General features: G+C 41.6%; 1 protein-coding gene across 1 annotated transcript in view; it reads right to left on the reverse strand.

Annotated features, from left to right (window-relative positions):
* col14a1b (collagen, type XIV, alpha 1b) overlaps positions 1-25,000 on the reverse strand; it is a 208,527-nt gene that overhangs the window by 145,261 nt on the left and 38,266 nt on the right. The window contains 2 exon segments of the mRNA XM_078290196.1: positions 1,673-1,792; positions 3,781-3,939. Coding sequence (XP_078146322.1) covers positions 1,673-1,792; positions 3,781-3,939 — 279 coding nt within the window.

Below are 25,000 nucleotides of genomic sequence, written 5' to 3' on the forward strand. Positions count from 1 at the left end.
AGGGAGGGGGGGCTGCGCTGTGAAAGGGAAGCACTGTGATCATCAGACCTCTTTGATTTAGACAAACAAGCAGCACGAATTGGCATCAGTCGTCTCAATTTGTCGATAAATACGTTCAGATTCAACACGTTAACATTGTTCCCCACGGCCCGAAAAAGTCGCCCGATTTGTTGCTAGTCGCATTTGAGAGATAAAGTCGCCAGGGGGGGTCGGAAAAGTCGCTAAATCTAGTGACAGTCGCAACAGTGACTCTGTGGAAAAAAACATGATAAAAAATATCCGAGGTGTCTTTATTTGGTTGTTTTCCTGCATCAGTGTACGGTGAACTGTAAAACCATACAGCAGTATCTCCAACTATACAGCTATACAAGAAACTAAGATAAACAGCCTTACAGATTACCCAACATGCATTTCAGAGTTTAGCCAACGGGGTTTTGAACAGATTTCATTTTCTCAGCCCATAGAACCACATCATCCTTCAAGTGCCGTTAAAACATCAAAATCACCAATCGGAGGTTTCCATATGACAGCAGTGATATGCATAATTAAAGGCAGCCATGACGCAACAGTAAATAAAGGCTTTTTAGTTTTTCTTTTCTCCTTGTTTTGACACATTCAGTTTTGACAGCTCAACATCAGAGCACATTATAATACCTTTAAAGGATAGCTGTGACGGTAAATTAAGTCCCTGGCTGTCAGTTTGTTTCCCAGCTGAAATGACTTAATGAACATAATGGGTTTACAGTGTAGTTATGAACTTAACAAGCTTTTAGCCTAATGAGTAAACAGTTAATTAACATAATGAGTTTATACCTCTGGCCCACTAATGACATAACGCTGGAGTTACCAGGCTGTCACATGACAGCAGAGATGAAACCAGAGTGTCTCATGTTGTGTTTCACACTGATGACCTTTCACTGCATTGTGTTGAGCTTTTGACTCAGTCTGCTCTGATCAGCTGATGTTTGTCTGTAAATTACATGATGATTTTTTAAATCTTCATCTTAATGTCACATGGTGAAAACTGTGTTTGTTTGGGTTGAACTTGACGCCTCCTGCACATCGCTGTCTGGGTGTTTTAATTGTGTATTTTACTATTTGTTTTTACTGTGTGTTTTTATCGTTAACCGTCTACACAAATTACCCTTACTGGACAATAAAGTTGAATTGAATTGAACTGAATCAGATTGCGTTAGACGAAACTGAATTGAACTGAGTGGAACAAGCCATGGTAGAGTGTAGATTTTAATCTTAGACACTTAAAAATAAATAACTTTTAATCTAATTTTAATTCAGTCTATCTTTGTGAGCATTACCTGCGATTATACACTGAAATTAATTGAATTGAATTGGATTGAATTGAATTAAGCCATGGTAGAATACAGATTTTAGTCTGAGTCCACCTGTGTCAGTATTACCTGTAATTGTAAATTTAACTGAATTGAACTGAATGGAAATGAACTGAATTGAACTGAATTTAGTGGAATAAAGTATAGATTTTAGTCTGAGTCTACTTTTAATAGTAACTGAATTTGCATTGACCTGAACAGAGTTGAATAAGCGCTGGTAGAGATTTTAGTCTGTCTACCTTTGTGAGCATCACCTGTGACTGATGCCTATGGACTGATACAGGATGATCCCAACAGACCATAATAATCAGAGTGTTCTGTACCTGTCAGGGTGTTTCCTCCTTTGTACGGCAGGTTCTTCACAGCGTCGATCACGGCGGTTTTAGTGGTGTGAGCGTTAAGATGCCACTCGATCCTGGGGTCTCCGCTGTACTGAGCCAGGCCTGCACACACACACACACACACACACACACACACACACACACACACACACACACAGAGAAGAAGAGTTCTCAGTCAGTCTATGCTTCAAAGTTAAACAAAACTGAAGTGTAAGCATTCATGCAGTCAGTCATATAAACTACAACATCATCTGTAAATGTAGAGATTCATTTAAACTCTCAGTTTAAACGATGAGTCACTCTTCTGCCTCGCTTCACTGTGTGTGCTGGTAATGAAGAGACTATTCCTCGGGGATCAATATCTACGATTTTAACATTCAACATGACTGATTGACTGAACATTTTTAAACCAGCTGTGGTGTTTTTTAAAGTAAAGTAAGTAACTTACTTCAGATATTATGCCGCACATAGCTGGAACAAACTTCCACAAGAACTCAGAAGCGCCAAAACTTTTAAAACTGGGCTTTTGGTTCTGCAGAAATAAAGATAATTCTGCACAGTCAGACTTTGTTGTCATTGAACTTCTATTTATCACATTGTATCGTGGTTGTATCGAATCATGAACCACATATCGAGTATCGAATCGTGAGATAAGAAGATCGTCCATCACTATAAAATAGTATTTTCTTTCTGTATCTCAGTCGGTAACACTGAGTTAGGGGTTCAAATCCCATTGAGACGATCCATGCTAAAAACATACAGTATGAGCTCATGGTATTTTATGTGATATTTGTTTCCCACCAGGCGTTGTGATTGGACGAGAGCTGCTCCATGAGTATTAATAACCACAATATACTGTATGAACCTCACACTGCAGCTCAGCAGTGTCACTCTGCCTTGTTTACATGAGCAGAACAAAGCAATTAAGGACGTTTACTGTTGTTTAGCAACAAGGAATTCATTTTTTGGCAGCAGAGGGACAAAAAAAAGTAATTAAATTAAAACCCACAGCTTGTATTGTTGTTTAATGTTTGATAATATTGTAAAAATGTTGTAAATGTTTTCTGCCTGCGGTCTCACTGCAGCACATTATTCATTATTCAGTTTCATGACTTTGTTTTCAAATCTCCTCTGGCTCAGGATCAGAATGTTCTTCAACATGTTTTGCAGATATCTGAAGTTTAGTTCAAATTAATGAAAAAAAAAAAGTTAATGAAAGTTAAATGAATCAGTTGAACTGAATGAGTTAAACTGAATGAATGTGAAGACTGAGTCGTCACAGTACTGGACCCTGATTGGCTGACAGCAGCTCCTCTAACTCCAGTTAGAGGAGCTGCTGACTTCCAGTTCAGATGCTGCAAACTGGACCCTGATTGGACAGATTTCAGTCATTCTGTAGTGAGGGAGCCAATCAAGACCGAGTCCAGCTGTGATGCGTTTCCTGGAGTTAGTCTGAAGTTTAAGTTGTTATTAGAAAATAATTTTAAATTTAACCACTCAAACAAAATGTAATTTTAACAATGTCTCATTAAACATCTTTGATCATATATGTGTATAAATAAAGGAAAATTTGAATTTCTACAAAAACCTTTAAGTGAGGCGGTCTGGATAAAAGCATCCAGCAATTAGAGTATACAGTGTTTATAATGAAACCCTTCAAATACCAAATTGACAGTGATGGCAAAAACCAAAACCTCTTTTAGTTTAGATATTATAGTTGTAATTATGGAACTGATAATTGATGATGATGTGATGAATCTTGTTAATATGTGTATGCATTGGTAACATGGGATTAAGGACTTGCTATAATGAAAGTTTTTTAGTTTTTTTTTACTTGGTTACTTGACAAGCTGTGATTAAATGATGGTGATGAATGGTTTTATCACAGAACATTTGTGTGACCTTTGACCCGGTACAAGTACATATAAGGAAGTAATTCAATTTCCTTTGTCTCACAATGACGAAGGCTGTGTAGCTGAAAACGCTTGGCGGGATAAATAGAGCACAAAACTAAAAGAAACTAAAAGAGTGTGCGACTTGACCTTTCTTCTTTCTGCTGAAGTAAAAAAACAAAAAAAAAACCTCCTCACCGATCCTGGTCTTGTCGAACTCCACGCTGAAGGCCTTGACCAGGTTCTCCAGGAACATCCGGACCAGCCTGAAGTTGATGCGTCCGATGCTCCAGGACCCGTCCACCAGGATCACGATGTCGGCGATGGCCGGAGTCTTGCACATGAACGTCTCTTCAGCTACAGACGGACAGACACACAGCGAGGAAATACTGACACACTTTCACCTGAAGAAGTGTAAATTCATATTGTGCAGCCTCAGAACAATATCGCATATCCGTGTACCATGAAGACACTGTAAAACCATCCTGTAGGACAGTGATTCTCAACCTTTTTCATATCCAGGAGCCCTAATCTAGTCCACATTAGAGCCACAGACCCCCATTTGATGAGATTTTGTCTCTCTGACCCAAATCTGAGAATATTTTTATTGCCAGATATGATTTTGTCCAGAATCCCATGACTGTCTGTATTGTAGGTAGAGAGATAACAGAGAAACTATGATCAAAACAGTCGTTCTTCTACATTCTCTAATTGTGTTAACTTAATGCTGAAGTTTAACAATTCATCAGTTTGCTGGGGACCCCCTGGAACCCCCTCAAGGACCCCTGGTGGTCCCCGGACCCCATGTTGAGAACCACTGCTGTAGGACATAGATATGCATATTAAAAAGCATGTACTAGATAAGAAGGATATGAAACATGTACAGTGGTAAAAAGTAGGACAATTTGATGTGCAGCTTCTGTCCCAAAGTATTACAAAGTGCTTCATTAATTCTAATTCAATTCAACACAGTATAATTAAACCCTGGAGGAGAGAGGCACTTAGTTTTCAGCAGATGAAAAATAACAGCCCGCTCTGTTGTTTGTCTCGACAGTTTACCGGGTGATAAAACAGAACCGGCTCTAATGAGGCGGCGGCGGTTCATTTACAAAAAGCCGGTCCGGTGCAGCGTGGCAAAGGCCAGAGAAATTAGGCAACAACAAGATTCTGTGAGCCAATTATCTTCCACACAGCGCTCCGCGAGCTGCTCCTCTCCGGAGGGAGGCGGTGATCGGTAGGTTGCCGGTTCGAATCCCCCGGGGGGGAAACCTGGCAACCTGATCAACAACCGCTGTCAACAAGCACCTGAACAAGGCACTTAACCTCCCGCTTCACTGCTGGAGAGAGCGCGCCTGCTTAGCAAACACACATAACGGTTAAAGAAGTGTTTTATCTTCTGACCCAAGCCTCACTGTGTAGGCTGATGCAGGAAGAGTTAACCTGCTTTCAGGCAGTTTGCTCAACACCAACAGTTTGCTTTGTAGTGCGATTATTTAAAACATCTTTGGTGAGACGGTCAGTAGCTTTGCATACCAAACCTTTCAAGACGTTCAGTTTCCTGCGACCCATATTTTGGGTCAGAAGCCAGTTTCTGGAAAACACTGCTTTGCATCCAAACTCATACAAGTTCAGCTTGAGTGCTGTAAAGTGTAGTAAAGTGTAGTAAAGTGTAGTAAAGTGTAGTAAAGTTTAACGTTCCAGGACGACAAACTTGACCATTTGACACTTTTTTCAAGTATTTTTTTTTTCACTCTTGCTGAAGTTTGTTTTCCTCAAAATATTTTAACTCTTTCAGATATTGGTGATCTCCGTCCACTGGAAGACTGATGAGAGGAAAATTAAGACAAAAAGTGACCTGAAATGGGAAAAACAATATCTACAATATCTATCTCTCAAAACAATATATACTGAAAATACCTTTTTAGTCATGGTACGAATATACAGTATATATATATATATATATATATATGTCTGTGTATATGGGTATATGGATATACGCATATAAATGACATTGGACTTTAATATTTTGTGTTTATAATATGTATGTAGATACTTTGTTATGCTTGAGTTGGATGATCGTGACACACTGCCATGAACAAAATACAAAAAAATGTCCATCAATCAATCAATCAATCAATCAAAAGACAGACTGAACACACTGGATTTCTCACTGGCTTTAGCTGAGCATGCTGGTTGCTTATTGGTTTGAAACTGAGCAGACTAGCAACTGATTGGCTCGCTGGACACCATGACACATCTGTAACACCCGCCTTCCTCCATCAAACCCACTGGCTTTCTGCAGAATTACACAGAATTAGACCCAGTAGACTCTGTTTGCAAAGATGTAGAAGATGATGTCAAGTCTCAAGTCTAAATGTAGATTACCAAGTCAAGTCCAAGTCAAATCCAAGTCATTAATGTCAAGTCTCAAGTCTAAATGTAGAACAGCAAGTCAAGTCAGAACAAATCAAGAGTCCAGTATCAATTTAATATCTTATAGAAAACTAAATATCTAGGACTTTTCAATGCAATATGGTTTTAATAGGATAAAAACTTGGTAAGAGCATCATGAGTTTGATTTCTATAATCAGTTTCAACTTCAATAAATTCAATCATTCCATACAAATTCAGAAAACAGAATTTAAATTCAGTCGTCCGCTGGAACAAATCTCATCACTTTCAATCTAAGTCATTTACACAAACACAAGATCTCAAGTCAAGACTTTAGAAACCTTTTCAAGTCATCAAAGTACAAGTCAGAGTCAAGTCCCAAGTCACCAGAACCCAAGTCAAATCAAGTCTCAAGTCTCCTCTTCATGCATCAAGTCAAGACTCAACCGATTAAAACCCTGACTCGAGTCCAAGTCATGTGACTCGAGTCCCTGCCTCTGACTACTACCAATGGAAACCTAACTTCAAACTAGCCAGCAGCAGCAGACTGTGTGTGTGTGTGTGTGTTGGACAGTTCCCAGGTGTGACTGTGTGTAAAACTGCATGATGAAGTGAATCTGGGCGTTGCTGGAGAAGAAAAGCCTGCATGCTCCGCAATCCTTCGCTGAATAAATAAAGGCTTAAAAACAGAACAGACACACACACACACACACACACACACACACACACACAGCCAGGAGGCAGCGACGATTATGAAAACAAATCCTTGACGGTTTTCCTTCATTCCGGATTAAAGTTGAAAACTGTTAAAATAAGCAGGAGGCGCGAGTGGCCGGTCAGCGGGGGGGACGGGGGGCGGGGGGGCGGGGGGGGCGGGGGGGCGGGGGGGCGGGGGATTTACCTTCAGATCAGATCAGAGCGTTGACACATACTTGGCCGCCTGCTGCTGCCATGCTCATCTGTAAGAGCTGCATCTAAACCCGCTGGCACTCGATTTCTCATCCCCCAGATGTATATAAGAGAATATTTCTTTCAGGTCGCGGCATGTTTTTAACATCTCCGAGGAGAGGGGGGGGGGGGAAGGTGGCATTTTCTTTCTTTTTTTTTTTTTTGTACATTTCTTCAACAGTCATTTCATTCATCATTGACAGCAGCGGAGAAGTCTATCACGTCTTACAAGTCTCTGCAGTGTCGGAATTTAAACCTTCGGAGAGACTCTGATATGAGTTCAGCAGGCAGATGAAGAGGTGACATAATAAGAAATACAATAAGTTCACCGCACTGGAAAGAATGAGTGCTTGTGCTTATCGTTATCTAAGCCCTATGGGAAGCCAGATGGGTCAAAACGTGTCAACGTTTACCTACACGTGACCGAATAAAAATGATCTTCGCTCTCGGACAGACCGATCACATTCTTTGCTGTGCATTTTTTTCTTTGATGGTTCTTTTTCTTGTTTGTTTTCATCATTCTGCTGTCATTGGAACTCTTGTCAATAATAATGATCTGCTAATTGACAAAGCTGAGTGAATGGGCGACTTATGATCAATGATGAGCAGCTGTGTCAGTCCTGTGCTGTTTGTCTTGTGTCTCTTTGTTCTCCGGTGCCAAAAACATAGAAGAAGATGAGCTTCAGTTTTTGTTTTTTTGTGTGATCTACCTGTATATTCTTCACCAGTTGTGCAAAGGATCTGAGCGCGAGGTTCAATACTTTTCAGTACACTCTACGAACCAGTAATCCCTTAAAATAACCTTAAATTTTCATTACTTTACATAAATTCACCCCTTAATTCATGCAAAATCCCCTTAAAATGAATTAAGGGAGTTTTTAATGGAGGAGACCCCATCAAAACCTCCTTAAACACCCCCTTAGTCTTGACTCCTTACTTTCTAAGAGACTTGTTAGCAAAACAAATTAATTGCTGATTTTGTTATTTTCATAGGATTCGTTGATGGTAAGAAATGCATTAAAAAACGCCGGCCTTATCCTTTAATGTAAAATTCAGGGAGACAGGAACTTCCCATTAATTTCCACTCAATAACCTGTAAACCTGCACAAAACACATGAAAAATCCCTTAATTTGTAGTGTCTTCATGAATCAACCCATACATAAATCCCTTAAAAACCCATGATACTAACCTTACTTTTTTTATTTTGAATGGATAATTAATGTTTATGTAATGAGAAATTAAGGACATTTCAGGGATCAAATTAAGGGGTTTCGGTTTGGTAGTGACACCCAAAGGTGCACCAGTGGTCCTTTAGGTATTTGTTGCTGAAGGGACGTACCTGCAGGTTTTCGAAGGGTCAAAGCATCAACTTATGTACATTTTTGCCACTTGGGGTACAGAAATATTCCTTTAGAGGTACAGGAGACAAGGTACAAATATGAACCCAATGCCTAAAGGAACAATATTCGTCCCCTAATATATTTCAGCCCCACCGACCAGCATTTGTACTCTTCCAGGAACATTCTTGCACCTTGTTTTCTGAGAGTTCATCTACTGTGAAACTCTTTATTCAATCAATACATCTAATTTAATCACCACTAATTCCCGTCTAACTATCGTACTCTGAGATTTAAGTGATTTTAATTCTGGAGACTCGCGGCAGAATGCATCTCGAAAAGGCCGGCGGGGTTTAAGCATCTGTGGAATTAGCACTTTTTTTTTTTTGGGGGGTCTGAACAGGAATTGAAAGTGAAGGGCGAGGCGGCGTTTAGAGAAGCTGAGTGAGAGAGAAGCAGCTCTGTGGTTTCAACAGCACAACTGGGAAAACACACGCACCTGGACAGATGGAGCAGAAGAAAGAGAAGGTTAGAGAGAGAGAAAAGGAAGAAAAAGCAAAGGAAAGGCGGGAGACAAATGCGTATTAATGGACATTACACAGGTGGTGAATACCAATGTAAAGTCTCTTCCTTCTTGATTCACTCGTCTTCCCCTCGGACTTTATTTTCCTTTATTTTGTATTTTCTGTGGGGTTTTTGTTGTCCCGTTTCTTGTTTGTTATCAGCATTCTTCTATTTTTTGTTATTGAATTATTTATGCTGCAATTTATATCAGTGTCTAAACTGGCAGGTTACACACACACACACACACACACACACACACATGCTTCTATGTGGGGAGATGGAAAGAAAGAGATAAAGAGAGAAAGCGAGACAGAAGGAGATTTGACATTTGATGTTCGTTGATGAAACATCTCACATCAAAACAATGGAGGAAAAAAAGAAAGGTGTTGGCAGACAATGTGAGACTGGAAAAGACAGAGAGAGAGAGAGAGAGAGAGAGAGAGAGAGAGAGAGAGAGAAAGGTGGATCATAAAGTGGAAAGATGAAAATAAAGGAGAATGAGAGAGAGAAAAGGATAGAAAGGTTCAGTGGAGCGGGGGAAGAATGAGAGGAGCTAAGAGATGTGAATAAAGCAGACAAAGAAGATGGGGGAGACAAGGCTAAAGAGAGAGAGAGAGAGAGAGAGAGAGAGAGAGAGAGAGAGAGAGAGAGAGAGACAGAATGAGAGAGAGAGAGATCAGCACTCAGAAGTACAAAGTTGGGGTGTGGCTGAGAAAACAAGAAGAATGAGAGTGAAAAAAGAGTGAAAAAATCCAGTTCATAAAGCTTCTCCTTATCCTCTGCTGCACAGGAAGTGATGCGTTTTACGTTTTCAGTTTGTTTGGAATCAACAGAAGAAGAAGAACTGGGTAGTTAGCATGAGCAGCGATAGCCACCATGACTGAACAGACAAAGAAGAGAGAAACTCAAACTGCAGCAACAGAAAAATCCAAGCTCCGCCCACACTGTTTGATTGACAGGTGATCTGGGGGGGGGGGGCACCACTAACTTGGGGGTCCAAGGACCATAAGTGTAAAAACAAGGTCGATAGTTAAAAAACATTTCTCACAATTTTCAATGCGAAAATTGGTGAAAAGAGGAAAAAGACTCTCTTTAGCATTTCTTTCTGTCTAAAAAGGCCGCCTTGGTCACTTAAAACAACAAAATCTTACATTTCAGGCAATTTCAATGTGTCAGTCGGAGTTAAACAGCCAATGACATACAAGAAAATTTGGGGTGGCACCGAGGGTCCCACCCCGGCCACCCCTTTGGCTCCGCCCCTGGACATGAAGAGGGCATAGAGAGTCATACCATCCATACTTTTAGCAGAAATAAATAGTACATCCACCTCGTTACAGCTTCTCCTCTATTCTAACGGCTTCACAAACTATTAGAAAATCTGTGAGTGAGAAAAGATTCCTGCAGATTCCTCAGCAGCTTGGCTCTCGCTTCTGTTTTCTGTCATTTTAGCAGACTTTCTGTGGTTGGCGACTATCTAAAATGTCCCGATGTGAGCTGATAGAGGGGTGAAGCGTCTCAACCCCGACTGATGGATCTGAACTCGCCTCTTGGTGAAAAAAAAAAAAGAGGAAAATAACACTGTACCCTTCGCTAAATTGGGACAAATTGCCCTCTGGAGGGGACAGAGCCTTAAAAGAGGAAGGACAGGAAGGTGGAGGGAGAGGAGAGAGAGAGAGAGAGAGAGAGAGAGAGAAAAGAGAGGGAGGGAATGGAAACTTACAGCAGAAAGGCGTGTTGACAGATTCCTGCAGCAGATAGTTATTAGCGGAGCGGAGCCTCAGGCGGCGAGTTTCTCCACAGGTCAGAGAGTCAGAGTCACGGATCCCAAGACAGCCGGGGTCGAGACTTTCAACTTGAGGACGTGAACTAGGTCTGCCAAGTCTGAACAATATTATAATGAGTCTACTCCTAGTGTACTGACACTCTCATGAATATTCATGAGTGCAGGGTGGGTCTGCAGGCTGATCAGTCAGATGCTGTGTGGCTCAATGGACAGAGCAAGGCACTAATAAAATCATTAAAGACCCCATGAAATAAACTCCCAATACTTTTACTACCGAGTATCTTTCATGGTGACCTCATGCTGTATTTCTAATCAATAAAACCATACAATTTATGAACAGTCCCGCCCCTCCGCACCCCTCCCATCAAATAAAACTGCCTTTCTCTCTCTGACTCATATTCCATTGGTTTAGACTTTTGATTGATCCCTCACTGCATTATGTCCCGCCTTAACATCCTGTTTCAACTGGAAATACATCAAATCCAGGAAGTAAAGATGCTGTTTAATGGAGTCTTTAAGGTGTAAATATGGGTCAAAGGTCACATATTAAGTTGGCATATGGAAATGTTTCTTAGTACAGGTAGTTTTCCATTTCTTCCTCAACAGCATCAATTTGTATCGCTAATTACCGGATTATTTGTGACGCTTCAAAAGTCACAAACCGAGAACGTCTTCCGAAGGTCCAGCGGTCAAGTTGAGGTTATGGTCAGGGTTAAGGTAACCATGGTAACAGCTCGAGGCGACGGAGGGGGAGGGAGGGGCTGCAACCACAAGGCCAATAGTTGCCATACCTGCCAGGTCAAAGGTCAGCTGTCACACCTGAGGCTGGAGGGAGCGTGGAGAGATTTATCTACGCTCTGCTAATTTACACACAGAGAGGCAAAAGGTCTCCAGCCTGCGACTCAGGGAGCGACGGCTCTGGTTAACAAATTTAAATAATTCTTTTATTTATTTTGTCTGTTTGCAAGTGTCTTTTGTGCCCATTTTGTATTTTTGTACCGTCTGGACATAATGCTTATTGTTTCTGTTGTCATATAGTTGAAAAATACCAATAAACATACCTTAAAAAATAAAAAACTAAATCCGCTGTCACATGCAGCAAAGAGCTGTAAAGGATTTGCTTTACTACAAATGTAAAACAAGCTCCTTTTAACAGCGGGACATAATCAGGCCAGATAGAAGTTTATTCTGGCAGATAGAAACCCCCACAGGACAGCAGCTAATCCTGTATTGTTGGTTGATGTGGAGCGCCGCCGCCGCCGCCGCCGCCGCCGCCGCCGCCGCCGCCGGACAGGAAGACGCTCCGCTCCGCGCGATCAAATCATCTCAGTTAGGAGCTCAGATGAATGTGCATCTTCTCTGTCAAGATAAATCTGAGCGAGGACAGGAAAGCTCATGAATCAGCCTCGCCGTCAAGGAAGAAAAGGAGCGGCTCCGGATCTCTGAAGGATAAATACGACTCATCAAGACCGGAGACGTTTCTCAACTCAACGAAACACGACTGCAGGACTGCCTTTTACCTTTCTGAGCCTCTGACAGCCGTCTTTATATCAGAGAGAGCCTAGTTCATTTAAAATCACATTTATAGTCTTAAATCGTACGACATTACCAGTCAAAAGTTTGGACACGCCACATTTTTCGTTCATTTTACGATGTTCCACATTTTAGAATAACAGTAAAGATATCAAAACTATGAAATAAGACAAATGGAATCATACAGCGACCAAAAAAGTGTTAAACAAATCAAAACTATTTTATATTTTAGATTCTTTAAAGTAGCCACCCTTTGCCTTGATGGAAAGGCAAAGGCTTTGGAAAGAAATGAATACATAGGATCAACTTCACTATTTATATTTGTCTAAGAAACACATTTCAAGCATTTAAGCAGAAGCCTTTAGATCAAAATGGCTTTAAGAGAATGAAACACAGAACATTCAGTCAGGTGGGTCCAGACTGTTGACCTGCAGTGTGTTTCCGATTCGTCTTCATTAGGTTGTAAAACTTTCTGAGACGTCCAACACTTTGTCAGCATGGTGTTCTTAAAGATTTCCCTGCTATTTCCATGCTGTTACTCTGCTACTCTGCTGTTACTCTGCTACTCTGCCATTATTTCTGCTGCTGCTGCTATTACCACTATTACTACTGCTACTATACTGCTATTCGACAATTGGCAACAAGAGGCCAAACGAACCACAGAATTGTTTTTTGGGGGTAAATTGAGCTTAAACCATGGGTCGGGATGCAAATTGGCTCGTTGGCCTGTTTCCAGTGGCTCCTTCCACAATATAACTACTACTGTGTTTTAATGAGCCTCGGCCTCGGGGAGCGAGAATACAAAAATTTGGGTTCCAGGCTGAGAAAGGCAGCTAACGAGGAGGCGCTGGCTAGCACAGTTTAGCACTAGTTTGCTCCGTAGGGGAAACTAGACGACTGGTAGAGATCGACCTGGATAATGTGGCTGTAAATAATGAAAAAACCTGGATAAACATGCAAGCAGGATACACACTTGTCCTCCACTAGTAATTTTTTCATCACTAGAGCACCAAAATATCAATATTTTACTCTTGGCAGCCTCTTATCTACAGTCAGCAGACGATACAACGGTAAAGTCTGATAACTTTGTCATGCAGAAAAGCATAAATAAACATCGGTGCCATCACCAGATTGTTAATTGAACCCCCAAAAGTTCCCGGACGGCCCGTGAGTGAATGAGTGTGTATTGGGAATCACACTGAGATGTAATGAAACCATGCAGATCCTCCGGTTGAAATGAGAGGATCTTGCATGGGATATTTTTGCCGAAAAAAGCCCTAAGACAGTCCATAATAATACAGCGAGGGCTCAGTGTGACATACTAGTCATCTTACTCTCTCTCTCTCTGTCTCTGTGTGTGTGTGTGTGTGTGTGTGTGTGTGTGTAGGCGTATGTGTGTGCCGGGGAGCAGGCTGAGGCGGTGAGGAGTGTGAATGGGACCTGAACAGCAGGGTTTTTTCCACCGAACAGATGAACAGTGATTTTGACACATGTAGAGATGGAGATTTGACTGTATTCTGCCTGGTGTGTTTTATCAGTCCACACTGCTGGGAGCTTGTCTTCCTCCGCCGGTGGAGAGAAAGATGAAAATAGAAGCCAATTACGCACCGCAGGCCCGGCGCTCCCGAATCCTTACGTTCAACAAAACCACGACAGGGAAGCAGCAGATGGCCTGTGAGAGGGTTTCTGACACCGACCTCGTTTACATGCATATTAATATTCCTCGCCTGGTTAAGGGAAAACTTTGACCGTAAGAAAAATCATGCAAATTAATTATTTATTTGGCCACCTTAGTTTGGTTCCATTCAGTTATTTTAAAGGTGCAATACGTAGCATTTTTAAACATCAATATATCATTGTAAAATTAATTGTGATAGCTTGAGAAAATCACTGTAAACAAGTGAGTCCATGTTGGAGTCGATTGGTCTCCTCTATCTCACACCAGTAGTATTGTTAGTTCTAGCCCCGTTGCTTCCTGCTTTGTTTGGAATCAACAGAAGAAGAAGAACTGGGTAGTTAGCATGAGCAGCGATAGCCACCATGGCTGGACAGACAAAGAAAAGAGAAACTCAAACTGCATCAACAGAAAAAGAAGGAAAAGGAAGAAGACGCCGCACTGTTTGATTGACAGGTGATTTCTGGGAAGTATGATGCAGAGACATCACAGCGATGACTTAGCATCAAAGATCAAAGAAACGGGGAACTCGAGGATTACTTTAATCTGATTATTTACGGTAACCGGAGAACTGTGTGCATGTAAACACACATTTCTTTACGTGAGGAAAAGCTTACAGAAGAACACAGGTGGAGCGTTGCTGTGGGATCGCTGCCGGCAGCGGTTTGCAGCAGCGGCACAAAGACACCGGTGGCTTTCACATACAAACAAACACAGTTTAGGTCTGTGATGTGTCTGATGTGTGATGCTTCCAGACTGCAGGCTCTCCCACTCCAGTCCTATCAGCTTCAAAGCAGCTGACAGAGACACACGGCTGGCAGGAGAGGAGAGGCGTCATCCATCATCGAGCAAAACGGTGAATTAAAAACTTTGTAATCTCGGCAGGCATTAAGACAGGCTGTGCTGCCAAAGGATGTGGCGTTTTCGTCAAATCTGTGTGTCTTCTTTGGGACGACACGCATTTGTGTCACTTTTCAACACAACATATGTTAATGAAGTAACTTAAACGTGTTAAAAATGACATTCTTTTTAGGAGCGCTTACTTTTGGAGACGATAACATTTGAACGCCACGGTTATAAACAGTTTTTGGTCTTTGCCTGTTCTCAAACTTTGTCCCTGCTGGCCACCGTACGCTGTCTCTGACCGTAAGCCAATCAAATCAAAGCAAAACAACGGTTCTGTATCAAACAGGCTCCTGATTGGCTGCCTGTTACGCTGCTCTACACAAAGTGGCAGCATCTACTAACTACTACCAGTACTACTATTATTACTACTACTGCTACTACTATTACTACTACTTATAATAATTACAATAATAACTGAATTCCTATGTAAATAGATATTAAATATTTTGGATTTATGTTTTTTTTTTTTTTTTACGAGCCCTCAGCAGGAGCCAAAAAGTACATTTCAGACCGTGTCTACAGGAGATACACAGTAGGGTTAACAGTGGTAAAGGTGATGTAACGTTGCCATAAGGCGATATTAAAATTGCCCCGGTGTGTTGCCGGGGTCGAGCAACTGACAACACACCTGTCAGCAACGTGTTGCTGTGCGTTGTCAGTGAGATTATATTCACAGATGAGTCTTCACCTCTGGGGACCGAGCGCAGTGTTTTCTACACAGAGCAAGGGGGAGAGAGACACCGTGTGTGTGTGTGTGTGTGTGTGTGCATGAGTGTGTGTGTGAGAGAGAGAGAGAGAGAGAGAGAGAGAGAGAGAAAGACATTTTGATTTTCTTTAATGAGAAATCCCACACGACTGAGGAAAAGAGTGACTAAAAACACCCTAAAACCTCAGCAACTCCCACAGGCGTACACACACACACACACACACACACAACACACACACACACACTCAGACACACACAGCAGCAGCCGCAGCAAGAACAACAAAACTGAAAACAGCAGTTCAAGTAGCATTCAAGCACTGTTGACAAGAGAGAGAGTGTGTGTTTGTGTGTGTGAGAGAGAGAGAGTGAGGGACAGTGTGTGTGTGTGTGTGTGTGTGTGTGTGTGTGTGTGTGTGTGGTTTTGTTGAAAATTGACCGTTTTGTACATTTTGCTTTGGCAAATATTAAGTTTCTGATCAACATTCCAGCCAATAAAGTTATTCAAATGAAATCGGAGCTGGTGTTCCCGCACCCACAGATCACCTGTCAATCAAACAGTGTGGGCGGAGCTTGGGATTTTCTGTTGATGCAGTTTGAGTTTCTCTCTTCTTTGTCTGTTCAGCCATGGTGGCTATCACTGCTCATGCTAACTACCCAGTTCTTCTTCTTCTGTTGATTCCAAACTTTTTTTCCCCCCAGGAAAGAGCGACCAGACACCGGCTGTTCAGAACAGAAGGTGGAGAAGATTTATGAACTGGATAAAGGTTGGATCAATGTTGAGTTAGAGGAGCAAAACAGGCATTTATTCATATGAAAATGTGACAGATTATTACTTTAAAAAATGCCAAACTCCATTTATACACCTTTTATGGACAACATTTAGATATAAAGATTTATAGTAGAGCATAAGAAAGTTCAAACAGCTATTGACCCAAAATTCTCTACAGAAACAAAACTATACAGGCAGTACATTATTTTAAAGATATCATTAGTGATAGCATTTATTAAGGAAAATAGGAGGGGGGTGTAGGGGGGTGCAAATGGGTGTTAAGGTGTGTGTTCGGGGATGGGGGGTTGGAAATGAGTGTTGGTGTGTGTGTGTGTGTGAGCACAGGTGTTAATGTGCTCAGGTTCTTTGCATGAGGAAGATGTTGGAGTCACAGCTGGAGTTGGACTCCTCGCTTCAGGTGATATTTCCAAATGGCACAGTCGACACATTTGCACCTCGGATCACGTGACACATAAAACTCAGAGGTCATCTGGTGCTCGGACGCCACCGACTGCTGCTCCTTCTCCTTTTTTCGCCTTCTTGCGTTTTGGAGTCAGGGCCTTGATGAGTCTCCTCAGGATGGAAGGCTTCTTCTTTTCGGGGTGTTTTTCTCCCAGCTCTTTCTCTTCTCCCTCTCCAGAGCTGCACACCTGCTCCTGGCTGCTCAAGGCCGCCTCTCTTGGGAGCTTTAGTTTAAGCTCTTCAAGTTCTTGCTGGAGGGCCTCCTTCTCTCGGCAGAGGACCTCCTTCTCTCAGCGGAGGACCTCCTTCTTCTTTGTTATAGAGGCCCTTGAACTCCTCCTTGCTGGCCTTCTTACTACTACTACTGCTACTACCATAAGCGGATTATGAGACAAAGGGCCCTGGGCACAGATACCCCCCCCCCCCCCCCACACACACACACACAATTATACGCAGAGCCAATCGCACAATATCACCTGAATCTCAACTCAGGATTTACAGCTCAGAATTTACACTCAAAGCCAACAGCGCGTTAGAAAAACACTTATCTGAATATAAATTTGGAATATGTTTAAGTCACCTCTAACAACTGAATGCAAGTCATGTTGCAAATGAAATAGCAGGTAGACCTCTGAAGGCTAAACAAATCATGAAATAATCTTACGTAACACACCCGTTAATCTAGTGAGGATGGACATGAAAGTGGAAGCCTTTTTTGAAAGATGATGATAACATACAGTATGTCGGATACTAGGCTATTAAAGACCGATTCAAATTCATATTCAAAACAGTTTTTCAAATACAAAAGTGAGATGAACATAAAAAACTATTGTATGCTCTCATTGCGTATATAATATTGCTAGGCCTATTATCTTTTTTTGTTATTGCACTTATGGGAGAGGAAACTGAATAAACAATTACAAAGGAATTACAAGGTGCAAACACATATTACTCTAGGCCTAAAAAACATATTTTAAAGTGCAAAATGCCTCTGATTGCCTGCAATGCCCCAAAATCTACTGTCTGGCCACACAGCAGCTGCATGGTATATGAGTCAGTGGGTCCTATTCTGACAGATCAGGAGTGGAAAACCATGACTTTACATTACAAGGCCTTTGTACAAAAATGCACACTTTACTGCTAAAGCGCTGTAGATAAACTGAGGGGAACACTCACTGTGACAGAGCCATGTTGACACCTTCAAAACAAATGTTTAGGTTATTATAGGGGGGATTTTGGGGCTTTGGTGTTGATATAAATGACTAAACCCTTCGACTGCAGGGCAGTAAATGTAAAGTTAGTGACAGCATCATCATGTATCAGGCTCTGGCTTAGGGGCCCCTGAGCTCCTGGGCAACCCCCATGGTTACTACTACTACTGCAACTACTACTACTACTACTGCTATTTTTACTACTACTACTACACGTATTGAAATATACAGTGGTGCAAATCCACATCTTGATTGCCCTGGTTCAGTTGCAGGTTGCCTTAGTTGACACATTGCTCAAGTTTATCTAAGCCTGCCTTCCTTAACACCCCCCCCCCCTCTCCAAAACTCTCAGTAGCCTATAGATAAATCCTTGCTATAGAGAATGAACTGTCCTTGAAATGAAAGAATGCAGATGACTAACATCCATCTAACATCTGCCACAACACGGCGTTTCTTCAGAGTTACATAAGAGAGGAAATGTCCCACCTGCTTTGCACTTGGTATCAACTTGCTTTGGGCAGCAAACTGAAAGCAGCTTCAAAAACACACTCAGAAACCTTTACAGCCTCTTTGAAAATTAATTTCTGATCGGCTCGCATTAACTATCAGTCTTAACCTCCAATGTCAGATGACGCCTCTGGTTCACGTTTACATTTCACGTATTTAGCTGATGTTGGAATCCAGAGAGACGTACAGTGAGAAGCAACAGCAGAAGAAGAAGAAAGAGAAGAAGAAGAAGCAGTAGAAGGTTTAATTCTGAGATCAACATTACAAGCAATAAATTGTAAGGAGGTCAAGGGTCAAAGCAGACCAAGTCAATTTTGTTCGAGTCCCAAGTCAGTCGCAAGTCTTGAGGCACAAGTCTCAAGTCAAGTTGAGTCCAGTATCAATTTAATATCTTAAAGAAAACTAAATATCTAGGACTTTTCAATGCAATATGGTTTTAATAGGATAAAAACTTGGTAAGAGCATCATGAGTTTGATTTCTATAATCAGTTTCAACTTCAATAAATTCAATCATTCCATACAAATTCAGAAAACAGAATTTAAATTCAGTCGTCCGCTGGAACAAATCTCATCACTTTCAATCTAAGTCATTTACACAAACACAAGATCTCAAGTCAAGACTTTAGAAACCTTTTCAAGTCATCAAAGTACAAGTCAGAGTCAAGTCCCAAGTCACCAGAACCCAAGTCAAGTCAAGTCTCAAGTCTTCTCTTCATGCAGCAAGTCAAGTCTTCTGACGATAAAATGATCATGAGACAGAGAAGTGCAGGGGAAGAAATAAAGCTACAGAGGGGATTAGTAGTTTTATATTTGTAAGTAGAGGAGATTTGTGATTCAGGGGATTAGGAGGAGAGGTTCTGAAGTCCTGGCAGCTTATTTGTTCCGGTGATGAGCCATCTTTACATTTCTTTCTTGATCTATCTCCATTTCTCTCTCTTTATTTTTTAAACTGTTCTATTCAATTCCCCAGCTGTCCGACGCGACAGAGGCAGCTTCATTTCCAGGTTCCCGGTCCTTGAAAACGCGGCTGCACAGTCAGCCAGCATGTACTGCAGACACACACACACACACACACATGCTCACACACACAAACACTTCAGGCACTTGACCCAAATTTGGTGAAAGGGAGGAAACATCTTACTAAAACTGTTGACCCAAATCTGAGCGGCGCACGGCTGATTAATGATGAAGAGAAGAGTTTGATTCTCTAACAAACAGCTCAGGATAATAAACACACCGAGCGTCGGCCTTGTGGAAACTACCGAACGTCTATTTTTACAAGCTACTTCATATTGGAAGAAGTTGAGACACATTAAAGATCCCCTCAAGGAAAATATCGTTCTGTTAACCAAACTTACCCAGAAAATGCAGTTCAGACTACTTTGTTAAACATGATTATATCTACATCTGCAGCATCCTAGAATACAAAATTACATGCCTGCAAAAAATAACACATTATGTCAACAAAATAGTGTTGAAATAAAGTGCAACAAATGTTCACTGTGAAATGAAAACTACACACCTTCCATCACACAGACTGTACTACTATAAATATTAGTGATGGGACAATACATCGAAATTCAATATATCTCAATCCAAAAATGTGTCAATCCGGAGATGTTGTGTCAGGAACATGAACGGTGATATCAGCTCCATGTTATTCTGCTGTAATAATCATCCATCCATCCAAATTATATTATTGTCACTTTGTAATGACATTTTTAAATTGCTTCTCTCTCGATACGATTCGATACGCGATCTGAGGTTCAGGATTCAATCCAAACCAGGATACGATGTGATAAATAAACGTTCAGTAACGACAAAGTCTGACTGTGCAGAATTCTGTTTATTTCTGAGACACAAATCTTTCCAGCGATGCCATTGGCTGCTAGAATGTAAACAACAATTTACAAATGTCATTACAAAGTGACAATAATATAATTTGGATGGAGAGCTTGTGAAACTGTGATGGTCAAGAGTCTCATTAGTGATTACTACAGCAGAATAACATGGAGCTGATATCACCATTCATGTTCCTGACACAACATACGAATTGTCATATTTTTGTGTCGCGATATATTGAATTTCGATATATCGTCCCATCAGTAATGCTTACTGTATCATACTATGCATATTGTTTCACATATAAAACACTGAGTTTCCTTATTAAATGTGCGATACGAGTGAAGTTTGACTTGACTTGCCGATGTCTCAGGCTGAAGAGCACAGTGAGACTCTTCTTTGAAAAGCCTCTCAGTGCCTGCAGCAGCAGACTGCGGTTGCCTGGGCAGCTGCAGGTGTGAAGGTGTGTGACTGTGAAGCGGCGGAGAAACTGACAAAAGAAGAAGAAAAAGAGCTTGTGTGCTCAGCAAACTTCCCCTGGATAAATACAGGTTAGAAAAGTACACAAATCATCCTGCAGACACTGGAGGGAAGGGCAGATTAGACTGTGGACTGTGACTCACTTCCATCTTTCTCTCTCTCTCTCTCTCTCTCTCTCTCTGTCTGTCACACACACACACACACACACACACACCTGATGAGCGGGACATGAGGTCCAAGCTGTCATTTCATTATTCCCCCCTGTCCGCTGCAGATACGGTCTAATTATCACAGCCTGAACAAATGGACAAGGAATTAAACCTCACTAAATGGGTCATGTCTGTGCCACACACACACACACACGCACACACACGCACACACACACACACACACACGGGATGGCAGGGTTGCCTGGAGGTTAGTGTGACTCTCCTGTCATGCAGACCTCACAGGATCGAGCCCTGAGACAGTCGTCGTGTCCTTGAGGAAGACGCTGAACCTCTGGCATAAATCTCACTTATTTTTATGTCCGCTAAACCCCTAAACACACACGTTTTCCTCATCTTTCTATCCTTGTGAGGACAGCTGGTCCACATACTAAGAACATAATCTCACAAGATCTCATAAAAATTCGTGAAATGTGCACAAACTCTGAAACGCAGATTTACCTGCTGTGGAAAGGAATTAGGTGAAAATTACGTTCCTCGACCATAAATTGGATTCTGTGACAAGAACACAGATTGGACACGACATTTTCAGCTAAATGTTGACTAATGGTTAAGTTTAGGCAAGTAAAACAACTTGGTTAAGGTTTGGGAAAGGCTTTAGGTCGGTTAAATAAGAAAAAAACTTTGCTAAAAATTCACCAACATTTAAGACACTACTGCCTGTTTATAGTCGTGTCTCCTCCAACACGTAATTTCGTGTTAACAAATCGTGTTTATTTCACGTATTCATGTGAGATCAGGTTGGAACAGCTATGTAAGAACACACACACACACACACACACACACACACACACTCTGGCCACGGTTAGCTGGGCTGCAGCAACAAGACGGTGATGTAACTCGGACCAGCAGCCTGGAGCCGAACACAAACAGCCTGCCAGCTCACCTGGATCACTGAACTGTGCAGGAATGATCTGAATTCCTCTCTGCTTAGGTGTGTATCAGGATATCAGGGTGAAATAACGAGCATCTCGTCGTGCGTCTGCTGCTTCACAAGCAAGTCTGCACCTGCCTGTCTGTCTGCACCTGCCTGTCTGTCTGTCTGTCTGTCTGTCTGCCTGTCTGCCTGCCTGTCTGTCTGTCTGTCTGTCTGTCTGTCTGTCTGTCTGTCTTGTGGGTTTGTTATTCTGCACAAGGAGACACACACTGTAACTCCAAACTGTAACCTAAACTTAAACTCTGGACTGTGTTGCACATGGATGTTATTTACCTCTGGAATATATGTCCTTGCACTTATATTATTATTTACATTTATTTGCATTTATTTGCACTGTTTCTTCTACTTTTCTGTTTATGTACATTACCTTTATTTTATGTTATTACCTCTTTTTTTACCGTATTGTTCTGCCAATTGCTGCTGAATTTCCCCCTGTGGATTGATAAAGTGCAATCTTACCTTATCTTATCTTATCTTAAAATATATGAGATATAATCTAACTACAGACTTGATTTGAGACCAGGCTGCACTGAGGTTGTAATGAAAACTCACCAGCTGGGAATTTAAGACTTGTGAGTTTGATTGGATTAACTTTCTTGCATCAATGTTTACTGTCTGGAATTATAAAAAAAAAACTCTCTATGGGAATTTGTCTGGACGCAAAGTTTTCTTCCAACCACCTCAGGCAAATGTAATTTCACATCACTTACTGCATTTACAGTGTCACTGATCCTGGCAGCGCTGCAGAAAACTGAAAAAATATGTTGGTGCGTTTTCAGAAAATAAACATTTAATTTCTTGCTTTTGTAGAATAACAACGTAAACAACAGTTTCGGGAGAATTACAGCAACTACAGCACAGCAACTTTAGTTTAGTTGTAAACAGTTCTACATCTACATCTGCAGCATCCCATAATGCAACAGCAACATGACTGAAAAACATACAACTGATTACGATGTTGACAAAAATTATATTTCATTGGAATAAAGTGCAACGATTTCTCTTTCAGTCACCAGAACAAAGTCAGAAATTAGACAGCCAACAACCATCAGCAAACCCACAGACCTTCACAACATCAACGCTGCCATGGCAACCGGCACGAGTCACACTCTTCACCCATCCTTCAGTTAAACAATGTGTGTGTGTGTGTGTGTGTGTGTGTGTGTGTGTGTGTGTATTCATTCACGCTGCTGTGTGTTTCACTACATCAGGAACTATGCAAGTGTGTACGTGTGTGTGTGTGTGTGTGAAGTGTTTGATGGCTTGCTTTTATGAGAAAAAAGGCTCAGGCAGTTTGAATGAGGGAGGAAGTATCAGGCTAGAGGGCATGCTCCTTTGATGTACACACACACACACACACACACACACACTCATGACAGAAGGACGTCACAGAAAAAGTCTAGAAATAATAAAGTGGAAAGTTTTGTTCCAAAATGATAAACCATTTAAAAAATTTCATTCACTCAGTTCTTCTTCTTCTGTTTATTCCAAACAAACCGCTGCTGCTGCTGTTTGCTCGAGCAAATCAAGTGCTATTCAAGACTAAAAATTGACTGACCTACTGACTGACTGACTGACTGACTGACTGACTGGCTTTATTGATGTTCGGTTCATTTTCTTCCCGAAACTATAAACAATTGAAGGGACTTCACCTGTGGAAACCTGTATGTAATGACCTTTACAGTATATACACTACATTGATCCGCTGGATGTTGGAGGGTTTAACACAGAGCTGCTACAGACAGATCTAACTCTGCTCATCCTCAAGAGACTCCCTCAGCAGTCAGTCAGTCAGTCAGTCAGTCAGCCAGTCAGTCAGTCAGTCAGGTAGTCAGGCAGTCAGTCAGGTAGTCAGTCAGTCAGTCAGGTAGTCAGGCAGTCAGTCAGGTAGTCAGTCAGTCAGGTAACGCTTAGCGAGATGATGCGCTTCGTCAGATGGCCTCTAGAGGACGTGTTTGACTGTGAGATGCAGTGTTTCCCATACAGAGGCACAAAATCAAAAGTTGGTCGCTGTATATAAATGGATCTAAATGGATCTCTAATGCTCCTGATGTCGCATCACATCACGTCTGTAATGTGGAGATGTACAGACAGCAGACCAGCAGACTGAAGTCAGTCCACAGAGTCTCCTGGTGTGAAAACAACAGTGAAACTTAACATCCCACAGTCAGTAACGGGGATTTGCAGACAGTAACTCGTCTTCGCTGCCATACAGACTTTAACGGTAGCTGACGTCATCTTGTGGTATTTAAGTGACGTTAGTGGAATTAGGTCATTTATCTGTCGCAGTGCTTCAGTGCAGAGAACTGAACACGCGTCGTGGGTCTGTACAGGATCTGTGCTTGTTTTATATTTTCTGCTTGGCGGGAAAAAGTCAACATCAACATAGTGGCCAATGAGCAGCCTCTTTTTCATTCATTCATTCATCCATTCCTCCCTCAGCAGGCAGATTAAAGGGAGGGAGGTTCTGTTACCAGCCCACAGGATCTGATGTAACTGTGTGTGTGTGTGTGGGGTGGGGGTGGGGGGGTGTCATCTGGTGTTACCAAGTGAGAAACGCCCATTACAGATGTTTCAATGAATTACAACCAAAACATCCTGAAGCTTAATAGGAAGTTCTGTCACACACACACACACACACACACACATACACACACACACACACGCCTCCACTGGCTAAGTAACAGGTATGTGTGTGTGTGTGTGTGTGTGTGTATGTGTGTGTAAGGGATAGTGAGTGTGTTGTGGGTTTGTTCATGCATGAAGATGTGAGTGTGTACCGGTGTATAAGTGTTCCTGCAAAGTGGATTGGTGGTGTTTTCTAGGCAACTAAATGGTAGGTGTGTGTGTGTGTGTGTGTGTGTGTGTGTGTGTGTGTAGGTGTGTGTGTGTGTGTGTGTGTGTGTGTGTGTGTGCAGGTTCACCCTCTGGCTGTTTGGAAAGCACAGGCAGAACCTCATTCACAAACACTTTCTTAAATCTTTCTCACATTCCAAGTCAAGTCGATTCAAATTTAATTAAAACATTTTGTCACAAGAGTATCTGCAGGTTTCACAGAGCCAAATATATGACTTTTTAAGACCTTTTTAACGCTAACTGGAATTGAATTTAAAATCAATTTCAAACTCAAAATAAAGCA

Source organism: Centroberyx gerrardi, chromosome 19, assembly GCF_048128805.1.
Source record: "Centroberyx gerrardi isolate f3 chromosome 19, fCenGer3.hap1.cur.20231027, whole genome shotgun sequence".
In the NCBI taxonomy this organism is placed as follows: Eukaryota; Metazoa; Chordata; class Actinopteri; order Beryciformes; family Berycidae; genus Centroberyx; species Centroberyx gerrardi.